Source organism: Stigmatopora nigra, chromosome 15 (assembly GCF_051989575.1).
Source record: "Stigmatopora nigra isolate UIUO_SnigA chromosome 15, RoL_Snig_1.1, whole genome shotgun sequence".
NCBI classification, from domain to species: Eukaryota; Metazoa; Chordata; class Actinopteri; order Syngnathiformes; family Syngnathidae; genus Stigmatopora; species Stigmatopora nigra.
The window spans coordinates 5,935,191-5,946,319 of NC_135522.1; the positions used below are offsets into that span (position 1 = coordinate 5,935,191).

Sequence of the window (11,129 nt, forward strand, 5' to 3'; positions counted from 1 at the left end):
TAAGTTATGCAGCTTAGTGTCATTTAGCAGAGAAAATTAGTCGCCAGTATATTTTTGAGAAAGCATTAACACCTGGGGACCTTAGAGCCATTTAAAAGGGCAATGAATAGAACTATAAAATTGCCAAACAAGAAATGGAGTGAAAAAAAAACAGACCAAAGCCAAATTCTAGTTTTTAACATTTTTCATTATTAAAATGTATCAGTACTGTACAGAATGGAACTTGCTAAAGAATTCAAGTATGATAAAAACAAGTGTTTATCTTGTAAGGGGTAGCTCCAATTCAGCCCTGTTTATTTTTCCTCTCTTGCACGTCATTCCTGATCGTAACGTGTTTTGTTTTTTTATAAGAGCACCATGTAGACACTGACCATGCATCGGAGAGAGAAAAACATCCTAAAGGCACTCTGTCACTCCTACATCAGCACACACACATTGTCCGTGTCCATAGTGGCTGATGCAAATCTGCCTTGTAAACGTTGCCGCCTTCCTTGTATTTGTCATTTTTGTTTGGCTAAAATCGATTCAAAAAGTATAAAAAGTTTTCTTTCTCCTTTGGAAATTAATGTGGGCCAAGTTCAAATTGTTTTTTTTTGGGTGGGAATCCTCACCTGGCTCCTGCTGCTATCATAGTGTCTTCCTCTTTGACTCTCCACCCTGGCTTGGGCCAACATCTGTGTACAAACAAAAGAAATCACAACTTGGTTACGAGTCCTAGTCGGGGATTTTTAGTTCCTAAAATTCATACGTAAAATTAGGGGAGGCGACCACAGCACAGAAAGAAAAGACAAAATGGTTAACAAGGGGAGGGAGGCTGACATTTTACCTGAGAAAGCAAGCTGCAAGTGAGAAGGCAGAGTGACCTGAGACCCCGACTGGAGGCTCTTATACAGATCTGAGGAGACAGGACAGGGGGCCCATAAAGGACGTTGGGGTGAAAAGGAAAAGAAGAATGAGCGAGGAAAAGGTAGTTGGGTTTATGGGACCGACAAAAGAAGAGACGGGGACATGTTTGAGTGGGGTTCAGGCAAACAAATGGGGGGAAAATGTCATAGACAAACAGCTTGTGGGCTCCACAATCGCACTTAAGAGTGGGCACATATACCATCAAGTCTATAGTGGGCATCAGTGCACTTATATTGTTTAACATTGTAGAGATAGTCAAATCATTCTTATTTTTGAAAAGCTAATTCAAATAAATCAAATATTTCCTTTTTTTTAATTACCAATAATGGCTCTCCACACAAAACAATAATGACTTATTTGCATTTTTTGTATATACTACACTTACTCTGAGTCAAGGTCGAGAAGGACGAGTTGTTGGTGGGTGCAGAGCTACTGGGGGCCGTACTGGTTCCCAAAGAAGGCAGGTTGAGAAGCGGTGGGAACTGGAAGGGAAGCGACACTGGGACCAGGCCCCCCAGCATTCCAAATCCCAGAGGAAGAGGCGAGCCAGAGGCAAGGAGGCTGCTACCCGCTGATGACACCTAAACAAAAGGAAAAGCATTTAAAAAAAAATAAACATACGAGGGAAAATACTCAGGTGTCTCCATTACTGTGTTTTGCCTACTATACACAAATAAGTACTTAATAAAACTGAGCAGCAAACCTGTGGCATTTGAGAAGAGACCGATGACAACGGGACGGACGTCGCCGGTTTGGCTCCCTGAGACGTCACACTGCCCGGCCTCTGACGCTGCTGACCCGGGTTGGCGGAGACCGTCGTCGGAGGGGGGCCGCTTCCCGAATGCTTGCCGACGGACGAGGTGTTTAGAAGGCTACTGTTGGCTGGATTGCTGCTGCTGATGATGACTGGACTCTTCTGGTTGCTCGGGGCAGCGGAAGCACCTTGACTGACCTTGGCACCTGAAAACGTTGGCCGGGGCCCCGTGGGGCTTTTGGAGGAGAACTGCTGGAAGGGGAGGGTCACCTGAGATCTGGGGGGGATTTGCGCGGGGCCCAGCGGACTTGAGGTGGTGACGACTGAGTTGAGGTGGCGGGACGGGGTGACCGGCGGGGCGGTGACGCTGGATGAGCCGAGGGTGCGAGACGGGGGATTAGCGGTGGCCACGCCGTGGGTGCCGGGGGGTGTGGCGGTGGCCGAGATGATGGCGCGTGGGGGGTTGGCGGCGGCCGAGCTGTAGGTGCGAGAGGGGATGATGGAGGCTGAACTGAGGGTGCGAGAGGGGATGACGGTAGCTGAACTGAGGGTACGAGGTGGGGTGATGGTGGCCGAGCTGAGGCCGCGAGACGGGGTGATGGTGGCAGAGCTGAGGGTACGAGGCGGGGTGGCGGTGGCCGAGATGAGGGTGCGAGGCGGGGTGACCGTGGCCGTACTGAGGATGCGAGAGGGAGTGGCGGTGGCCGAGCTGAGGGTGCGAGGCGAGGTGACGGTGGCTGGGCTGAAGGTACGAGAGGGCGTGGTGGTGGCCGAGCTCAGGGTGCGAGGTGAGGTGACCAAGCTGAGGGTGCGAGTGGGAGTGGCGGTGGCCGTGATGAGGGTACGAGGCGAGGTGACTGTGGCCGAGCTGAGGGTGCGGGGCGAGGTGACGGTGGCAGAGCTGAGGGCGCGGGGCGAGGTGACGGTGGCAGAGCTGAGGGCGCGAGGAGGGGTGGCGGTGGCCGAAGTCAGGGTGCGAGGTGTCAGTTTGACAATTGGCGTGATGCCGCTGTGACTTGATTTGGTGATGGTGGCGTGCATGGGGGTGATGAAGCCTGACTGTTGTGTGGTTGAAACTCCCAGGTGGGACTGAGCAGAGGGTGTAGATTTGACCTGCGGGCTGTGGGCCAAGTGCGTCGACAGGAAGCTTTTGGGGTTCACGTGCACGGAAGACGGCTGGACACTGGATCGAGATGGGGGCGACGTAATGATGACAGGGTCGCTACTGTTGATTCCTTTATTATTGCTGCATTTAATGATGCTTGACGGGGAAGCTGAGACCCCCACCTTTGACCCCGGAGGCGCCAGGGGTGACGTGGTGGGCGGAGGGCGGGGTTTAGCCGGTGAAGCAGTTGCAGGTGAGTTAACTTTAGGCACAGCGACCCCCACAGCTCTCTGAGTGTTCAACACCGAGTGTCTGTGCACCTGTCCTGGCCCTTTAACCACCCCCATCGCATCCACCCTGACTGACGATACGGGCGAGAAGGTGACCGAGGACGGGCGAGAGAAGGGGGTGGAGGCAGAGGGGGAAGTAAATGTGTAGCGGGGGTTGCTGGAAACGGGGGTGCTGGCCAAGTTCTTTTTCTGCTGCTGGATAAGAGGAGAGACGTGGGGAGTGGAAGGTGGGTTAGCCACACTCTTGGGTACATCTGGGGAGGGAGGGTTTTCCCCTTGTGCCAGACCCTTGGCAGCGTTGCCAAGGATCATGAGCGCCTGGGAGATGGAGTCCAAGGAGGGAACCGCCAGGTCGTCATCGAGGGAATCCAGGCATATGGGCTCAGATGAGGGCTGAGACGGTCGCTTAGCAACCTGCCCGACAGGGGACGGCGCGACACCTGCCGAGGGTGTGGTCCGCTGAACCCAAGCCGCCTCCTGCCAAACAAATATTTATGTTAACAACAGTTTTGTCAGTAACCTAACAAAAAAATTGCTAATAAGTAATTTTGTCACGAATAAGTGATCTATAAACATTAGAGTCACCTTGGGCTTGACTTTGGGTGTGGTGATAATCTTTTTCTTTGCTCTGTAAAAACAAAAAATCCATTAAAATGAAGATAAATTAATTGGTGAATTGTCTTTAATTGCCATTTTACTCACGTGTAGCCAGTAAGGTGACCATGAGTCATAATGCTCTCTTTGAATAGCATCCTAGTAAATAAAAAGAAATACACGGAGTGTCCAAAAGTAACTGTAACTTATTAGGAGTGGGAGAAATCATTTTAAAATAAACACACACCTGCCCTGCATCCAACCTTTCGGCCAAAGTGGTTTGACCTCCGTCTCCATGAAGGCTTTGAGGTAATCTTCGGGAGTTGTGTTCTTGCCCTCCAGCTCGTAGCAGCTCAGCTTCACACGCACCAAATTGCATAGCAACGACCTGACCGACAATGACAAGAGAAGAAATGCTCAGTGCAGGGAAAAACATTATATATTTTTAGAAGTGTTGCTTCAAATACTGTTTAGGCAAAGAAAACTTTTTAAAAAGTACTACATAGTTGTGAATGGTTTTAGCATTAAAAAAAAAATCCAACATCCAATTCTAGTGTAAGGTAAACCGGAACCCAATCTGACCTCACAAAGGAGAAAATGCTCCATACCTGAGTTTGTCGTCCCAGACAAACTTCTTCCGAGGCACCATGACCCTCTTCCCTGGCTTCTCCTCCTCATCGTCTTCAGAACCGTTTTTTTCTCCCTCCTCCGACTGCTGTCTGTCAGGAGTGAGACGCAAACAAACACAATGTCAGTGCTTATATGATGGAAAGACAAATTGCCTTAAAAAAATAAGCATAAGAAAGTCCTATACTTTGCCATCTTAGCCATGCAGTCCATGTTGTAGCGAGCAATTTGCTCCGGCATCACGGCGCACACTGCCAGCTTCAACTTGAGGAGCGGTGTACGAAGTCGGTCGTCCTGGAGTGGGATGTAAATTGTCATGAACGTGAAGTGATGTAGATGGTGACCCAGTGGACACCCACCTGGATGTTCAGGTTCAGCTTCTTGAGGCGCTTGAGCAGACCTTCTTTATTACACGGAACGAAAGCCTCTAAGTGAGAGTATATGATTGAACGAACATCTGCTGGCTGCTGTTGAACCTGCAAATCGATGCTAACACACACACACAAGCACAAATATGTTATGCTTACATGTCCTTTTTTTCTTTTTTTTAAATCTCGTCTAGTAATATATGCATAAAGGTTAATTGTTTGAGAAGAGTGTAAACTAAAATGTAACTCACTCTTGTAGGATGTTATTCATGTCCATTGTGAAGAACTTTTTGCGGCCTTCTTGGTCAAACTGACGAGATGCCTGTGAGATAACACAAGTACGAGAGACTCATTCCTGGTTGTGTCTGACGTATCTTAAGAAAAAACGGTACAACATATCAAGCGAGACTGAATGTCTTACCGCTCGGAGGTCTTCAATGCGCTTTAAAAGAGGGCCCGGAAGACCAGTGGGAAGCGTTGGCGGGTTCACGGATTGAGCCTGCGACCCCCGGCCGGCGCCCGCCTTGTGACCCGTGCCGAATGAGCCATTCTCCCCGTGAGAAGGACTAGGGGACTGCGGAGAGTCCAGCATGGCAAAGTCCAGATCGCCCATCATGTCTTGTAAGACGTCGTTGTGGGTCGACCCGAGTAGCGACATCACAGCTGGGTCTGACGTCAAGTCCGCCGCGTGACAATCGGCGTTAGCGGCGGTGGCGGCCTTGGGTTGGCTGTTGACGACGGCGCTGTTGGCGCCGCCGGGCACTTTGGTTTGGGGTCGTGGCATATTAGAAGGAGGCGCATTGCGTTTTCGCATCTCTTCCTTCTCCCTGGTGAAGCGGCGTAACATGTTAGCCAGGTGGAGGGAATCTTTCATAAGCTTCTTCCTCTTCTTCTTTTCTGGACGATTTAATGATGACACTCTGTCAAAACACAAAAATACAAATAATTCTAGCGTATTATCTGGATTATAATACGCAGCAGACAACGAATACACAATGAAGAGAGAATCGCACCTGGGCTTTGGTACTTTATTTTTCTTGGGTTTCTTCTCCTCTAAAACGGCACCATCTTGCTTCTTCCTACGCTTTTTAATCACTCGCTCTTCTCCGTCTTTCAACTTTAAGGATGTTTGATTGCAAGATTAAGTAAATGCAAGACAGTCATGATGTGTTTACAGTTTGAAAGAACATACTTTTATGTGATTATTCTCTGTGTCGTCTCCTTCAGAGTCCGATGCGGCTCGAAACTGCAGAGTGCCCGTGTTGATGTAGAAGCCTCCGTGTTTGGTGGTCAGAGAGGCTGGAACCAGCTCATCGTACTGTACAAAGAGGGAATATTCTTCATCATTCATATGATAAAACTTATATATATCTTTGTATAAAACAGTGTTGGATTTGAACTCACAGCTTCCGAATTGTCAATGAAGGGGTCGGTCTCGTCATACCCGTAACCAATATCAATGAGATCCTGCATCCTGTCTTTTTTCTTCTTCTTGACGGCACCACCCTAAAAGCAAAGAAATACATTAGAAAAATAGCTCACCATGAAAAAATGACTGCTTACCAACACCACTCAAGAACATTTTTCAAACGTACATATTTGCTTTCAAACTTTCTGGCCAACTCCTCCACCTCCCGTCTCTCCTTGTCATCATCACCGAGTGGGTCGTTGGGGTCCAGGGGGGGTGCAAGGCCTTTGGGAACAGTTGAAGCAGCTGATGCAGCAAGTTGTACCTACAAGGCAGAAATCAAATATATTAGGGATGTAACCATACATCAATCTGGATATATCTTAAAAATGTTGTGTTCTTAGAAAGATTATGTTTCAGCAAAATAATTGTAATTATGCTTTGGAAGTGATTATGTCAAGTGTACATAAAAATCCCATTAAATTGATCAAAGCGTCTTGTGTATTTTTTGGTATCCAAAGACTATATAATATAGATCAATATTTATTAAATGGCTGTTTCAATTTGATTAGTGCTATAAATAAATAAAAAAGTAGATCCTGACAGATCTACTGAGCATAACAGAAGCATGTCAGCAGTGAGGAACCTCCCACCCGCTCACTTTTTGTTGGAGCAAATACACTTAGACGCTCAGTCCCGGTTTGTATTAATACTATTTAAGATAAGATAAGTTTTGGACACAGGTCCAAAATGGAACAAAAGCTGTTGTCGCCCCGATCACAGCACACCGAAGCACTTCTCACCTGAGATGGACGCTTAGGAGTCGGGCGCACCAGTTCGATGTAGTTAAACTCTGCAGAACCACGTTCGCTTGGCTCGGAGAGAGAGAGTTTGAGACGGATGGTGGGTTTGACCTCCACGGGCTCGGCGGCATCAGCCCCAGGGGTCCCGAATCCTCCGCCTCCGCCACCCTCTGACCCGGGCGCACTGCCCAAAGTTATGGCCTCGTCTTCACGGCGGCGTTTCTTGCTCACCTCCGGACTCGAGAGAGCGGGTGCGTTGAAGGACGAGAGGGTGACGAAGGGGACTTTTCTGGGTTCCGCCATCGGTTCCCCGGCCGATCGGATGAGCAAATTAGGGCCAGGCTCCTCCGCGGTTGGGAAGCTAACGCCGGAGATAGTCGCCAGCTAGTTACTATGCTAGCTAGCTTCCTTTGAATAACTGCTGCTAGCAACACAATCACGAGGATTTCCTCTTGATTTGTAATGAATCCATGGAGTATGATTCCTGGCGCGGGCCCCGATCGCCTACGATGGACTTTAAGAGTTCTAAACTGCAGTTTTAAGTGATTCCATGAAATTGGTGCTTAGCTACAGAAAGAAGGCTTCTGTAGTGGCCATCTTGATCATTATTATCATTATTCCGCGGCTGGCGTGCTGAGAGCGGAAGTTGGGGTGGAAAGGAAACGGATTTTGTCCAATAGGGGATTCGGAAGAGTTCTTGGACACGCCCACCGGAGTGTCGCGCGCGAACGTGCAGGTTGCGATTGTTCTGCACAGGCGCGGATGCTGGATCGGAGTCGAAAACAAAGGCACAGTAGCGGTCTCCAAACTGGGGGCCCCAGCTGTGCAGGTTTCCAATCCAACAGTCTAACCAATGAGTGTTTTGCAGAAAAAAAATGAACACATTACTGCACTCCTATGATGCCTATGTGGTGGAATTTTTCATCTTACAGGTTGGAACACAAACCTAGTGCAGGCAGCCCTTTCTTGAAGTTTGAGGATCACTGCCAGACACTTGCATCCATGTGGGAGCATGTTTTAGTGCATCACTGTTTCCATGCTGATACTAATACTTGGCAGCTATAGACCAATTCATTTGACTGGTCATTCGAGCAAAATGTCAACTGGAGTACAGGTTATTTGACCTTGATAATGTTATTTACATTTAACTACAGAAAAGCCAGTTTAAGTGACCCATGGTGTTAAAACAACCTCTGTAAAAGTGTGATCAAAGAAGAGTGACAAATCAGAAAAATGGTGTGTAACACTTTTTTATTCCTTTCAAGGTAATTTCTTTTTCCTATTTAGGACCAATCAGAAGTTGCACCACCCCAGTCTGAGGCCTGGGCAGTGGGAGCGGTGGACCAGTCCTCGGTAGCGGGCTGATTGCTCCAATCCTCTGCAAGCAAATAAAAAAATAATTAAAACTAAGAACCAACATTATAACTATTTACAATGCAATGCCAGTCAACACTACTCACCTGTGAAGGCTTCAGCAGGTTTAGCAGGTGCTGGAGCACCAGCTGGACAAAAGAAAAGAAAATAGTCAACACCCAAATAGACATTTTGACGAGAGTTTCCTTGAAGCAATTCTCTACCTGCTGCATACTGCTGAATGGGCACAGATGGCACAGCAACACCCTCAGACCAATCAGCAACCTCAGGCTGGACAAACTCAGCAGTAGGGGCAGTCCATTCACCCTGGAATTCCTCCTTTCCAACTGCCTTTTCGGCAGCGGCCTGCTCCTCCTTTTCAATCTGATTTGAAAAAGGAAAAAACAACAACTCATGAGTACAAGAATTTGATGCTGAAAAAAATTATGCATATTTTTAAACTGCCTCCAATGGAAAACAATAGTAATATTGACCTCTTCAGGATCTCTGTAGAAGTACAGATCAGGCATGACTTCCCAGGGATGCTCTCTGGAAATGGTACCCCTCATCCGGAGAACCTCACGGGCCAACATCCACCACATGAGACCCACAGAGTGGTTACCCTGAAAAAGACATGTTATTAGAAAAACAGAAAATGCAATTTATGGAGAAATACAACTGTGTTGAGAGTATGTTTGTTCTGTACAACAAAGTTCTCTAAAAGAAATGGCGTATTACCAAAGCATGCACCCTCACCTTGTTGTTACAGGGGATGGCAATGTCCACATATCTCAGCGGGGAGTCAGTGTTGCACAGAGCAATGGATGGGATGTTCACATAGGAGGCCTCAGTCAGCGGCTGGTGATCAGCGCGAGGATCAGTCACAATCAGGAGGCGGGGCTCTCTGAAAGCAGCCTGGATCTGATTGGTGAATGTACCCGGGGTGAAACGGCCGTGGAAGGTGGTGGACCCCGTGGCGGAGGCAAACTTCAACACAGCTCGCTGTAAAGGGAGGAAATATGTTAATTCACTTATCTTTATTTCACTTGATTACAAATGTGGCTCAGGTCACTAGTAAAGCCCACCAATGGGACATTAGTCCTCAATGGGTTTAAACGTAGCCAGTTCCATGATTACTATTGCACACTTCCGACACCTGAACATTGACAACAATGCCAAGCTTTAATAGTGTGCTTTTGACTTTTTTTCTGACAAACTACTGAAAGTCACCTGTCCAGTGTTCCTGGAGGAGATGACACAAATGTCAGCTGGGTTTTCGATGGCAACAATGGCTCTTGCAGCCAGCAGCAGCTTCTCCCAGGTTTTTTTCAGGTTAATGATGTACACACCTTGTACACAAAGAGATGGGTTTAATGTGCATTCCAAGCCAGATGGAGAAGTTCTACACAAATATGGATCTTCACTCACCATCACTTTTTCTCTTGTAGACATACTGCTCCATTTGGAAGTCCAAGTTGGTACCACCCAAATGGGTTCCTGCAGCCAGGAACTTGAGCACATCTTCCTCCTTCATTTGGAGGGCATCTAGACTTCCGGACATCGTGACCGCTTTTCCTGAGTAACGAGTGATGTGGAAAAGCTGTGGAAATACGGGGCGCATTAAAGCATTGAATTCTGTTGACAGCGATAGACGTCCGAAGCAATTTGATCAGTCAGTTTAGTCAAAACGGATTGGACATCAAGTGACGTCAATGGCAGCTCTACGGCTAGTGTATCCATATGGTTGTCATGTATTTAAATAGATTTAGATCACCATCCTATGCAATGATTCAAACCAACTTAATCTACCTGAGCCCCGTTTATATCATTTTACACTGTCAAAAGTACACTAAAGAGCAGGGGAAGTGTGTATAGACCGCGTGTCACAAGCTACTTAGCTTCATGTGTTAGCCTATATACTCACAGCGATTCAAGAAGAACCAAAAGCAACAGATCTAAACTTATACATCACTGTGTGCGTTTGAACGAACGGTGGGGCTCTATTTTGGTTCATTGGTCACATTAGATGGTTTATTAGTCGAAAAATACAGTTTAAGCACTCACCACGAAACAACGCCGTATGGAAGAACAAGCAAACGATGGCAAAAGAGGCCGCCTAGCGGTAGTGACGTAGTATATATACTTTGTTTCTGAGTTTTTGATAGGTTGAAGGACAACATCCGGGCTTTCTGTAATTTTGCTACTATGTCAAAAGGGGGCAGTATTAATACCACTATGATAGAACACGGTGAGGACAGGGGGCAATCGGAATGTCATCCCATATTAAGAGAATAGAGATGGAAAGACCATATTAAGACAATGCTGAGATGCTGACTTCTAAGCCAAAGTCTGAATTGTGTGGCAAGCGTGTTTATTTGTCAAAGATAAAGAGTTCCAGCCAACGCGACCGTATAGTGTTCAAAGTGTCCTTTTGATGAGCCCTGAAATTAAATTGTAGTGGACATATTTAGAGGTGCTTCACAACAATAATTCAGTTAATCATAGGCTGGCAAAAAGAAAAAAAATGTACAATTCTTTTAATTCATAAATTAACTAGTGTAAACAAAGACCATGTTTGTCTATTTTAGTTGTAGCACAAAAGAAGAAAATGTCAAGTGTATGTCATATGTCGTCTCTATTTATTTTCAATAAATATCGTCCAACCAACATGACAAATAAATTAAAGCTAAATTCAGGTCTCCTTTTATTATTATTAGTTTTTTAAAGATTTTATCAGGTGTACTTCTACTCCTTACTCAAGCTATGGTGTGTATATTTCACTTATTCCCATTTGAGTAGTAGGCTGAAGTTAAAACTGAATATCACAGGTATCTTCAGTCCATAATTCAACATGCCTTATGACATAACTGCCATATCTGTACAGTGCATTTCTAGGTCTCGGTGTTCCGTAGACTCCTTCT

The 11,129-nt window shown here is 46.6% G+C and overlaps 2 protein-coding genes across 6 annotated transcripts; both read right to left on the reverse strand.

Annotated features, from left to right (window-relative positions):
• Positions 1–166: 166 nt before the first annotated feature.
• Positions 167–7,507, reverse strand: ubn2b (ubinuclein 2b). 4 transcript variants are annotated; one of them, XM_077734346.1, is made up of 17 exons: positions 6,856–7,507; positions 6,240–6,377; positions 6,049–6,150; positions 5,837–5,962; positions 5,658–5,761; positions 5,066–5,564; positions 4,896–4,966; positions 4,636–4,765; positions 4,464–4,570; positions 4,258–4,368; positions 3,897–4,037; positions 3,758–3,808; positions 3,641–3,683; positions 2,580–3,532; positions 1,610–2,546; positions 1,292–1,487; positions 167–895 (listed from the first exon to the last, which is right to left on the reverse strand). In XM_077734346.1, exons 1-17 carry the CDS (start codon positions 7,156–7,158, stop codon positions 729–731), a joined length of 4,179 nt encoding a protein of 1,392 aa, XP_077590472.1. In that variant the 5' UTR covers positions 7,159–7,507; the 3' UTR covers positions 167–728. The 4 variants fall into 4 exon arrangements, with proteins under 4 accessions (XP_077590472.1, XP_077590473.1, XP_077590474.1 ...); XM_077734347.1 differs by having other exon boundaries at positions 167–674; positions 827–895; positions 1,610–3,532; XM_077734348.1 differs by having other exon boundaries at positions 167–674; positions 1,610–3,532.
• Positions 7,508–8,089: 582 nt separating this feature from the next.
• On the reverse strand, positions 8,090–10,335 carry rpsa (ribosomal protein SA). 2 transcript variants are annotated; one of them, XM_077735310.1, is made up of 8 exons: positions 10,273–10,335; positions 9,637–9,808; positions 9,439–9,557; positions 8,965–9,210; positions 8,703–8,831; positions 8,433–8,592; positions 8,316–8,357; positions 8,090–8,233 (listed from the first exon to the last, which is right to left on the reverse strand). In XM_077735310.1, the coding sequence occupies exons 2-8, from the start codon at positions 9,767–9,769 to the stop codon at positions 8,139–8,141; spliced, it is 924 nt and encodes a 307-aa protein (XP_077591436.1). In that variant the 5' UTR covers positions 9,770–9,808; positions 10,273–10,335; the 3' UTR covers positions 8,090–8,138. The 2 variants fall into 2 exon arrangements, with proteins under 2 accessions (XP_077591436.1, XP_077591435.1); XM_077735309.1 differs by having other exon boundaries at positions 8,316–8,592.
• Positions 10,336–11,129: the final 794 nt, after the last annotated feature.

What these genes read in the sequence shown, in the direction of transcription:
- ubn2b (XM_077734345.1), bottom strand. Translation starts at nt 7,158, where the DNA reads ATGGCGGAACCCAGAAAAGTCCCCTTCGTCACCCTCTCGTCCTTCAAC. An exon ending in GCATTGAAGACCTCCGAGCG is followed by an intron (nt 4,967 to 5,065) that starts GTAAGACATTCA and finishes GTTATCTCACAG; the next exon opens with GCATCTCGTCAGTTTGACCA. An exon ending in TGCATGGCTAAGATGGCAAA is followed by an intron (nt 4,369 to 4,463) that starts GTATAGGACTTT and finishes CACTCCTGACAG; the next exon opens with ACAGCAGTCGGAGGAGGGAG.
- rpsa (XM_077735309.1), bottom strand. Translation starts at nt 9,769, where the DNA reads ATGTCCGGAAGTCTAGATGCCCTCCAAATGAAGGAGGAAGATGTGCTC. An exon ending in CTACAAGAGAAAAAGTGATG is followed by an intron (nt 9,558 to 9,636) that starts GTGAGTGAAGAT and finishes TTTGTGTACAAG; the next exon opens with GTGTGTACATCATTAACCTG. An exon ending in TCTACAGAGATCCTGAAGAG is followed by an intron (nt 8,593 to 8,702) that starts GTCAATATTACT and finishes TTTTCAAATCAG; the next exon opens with ATTGAAAAGGAGGAGCAGGC.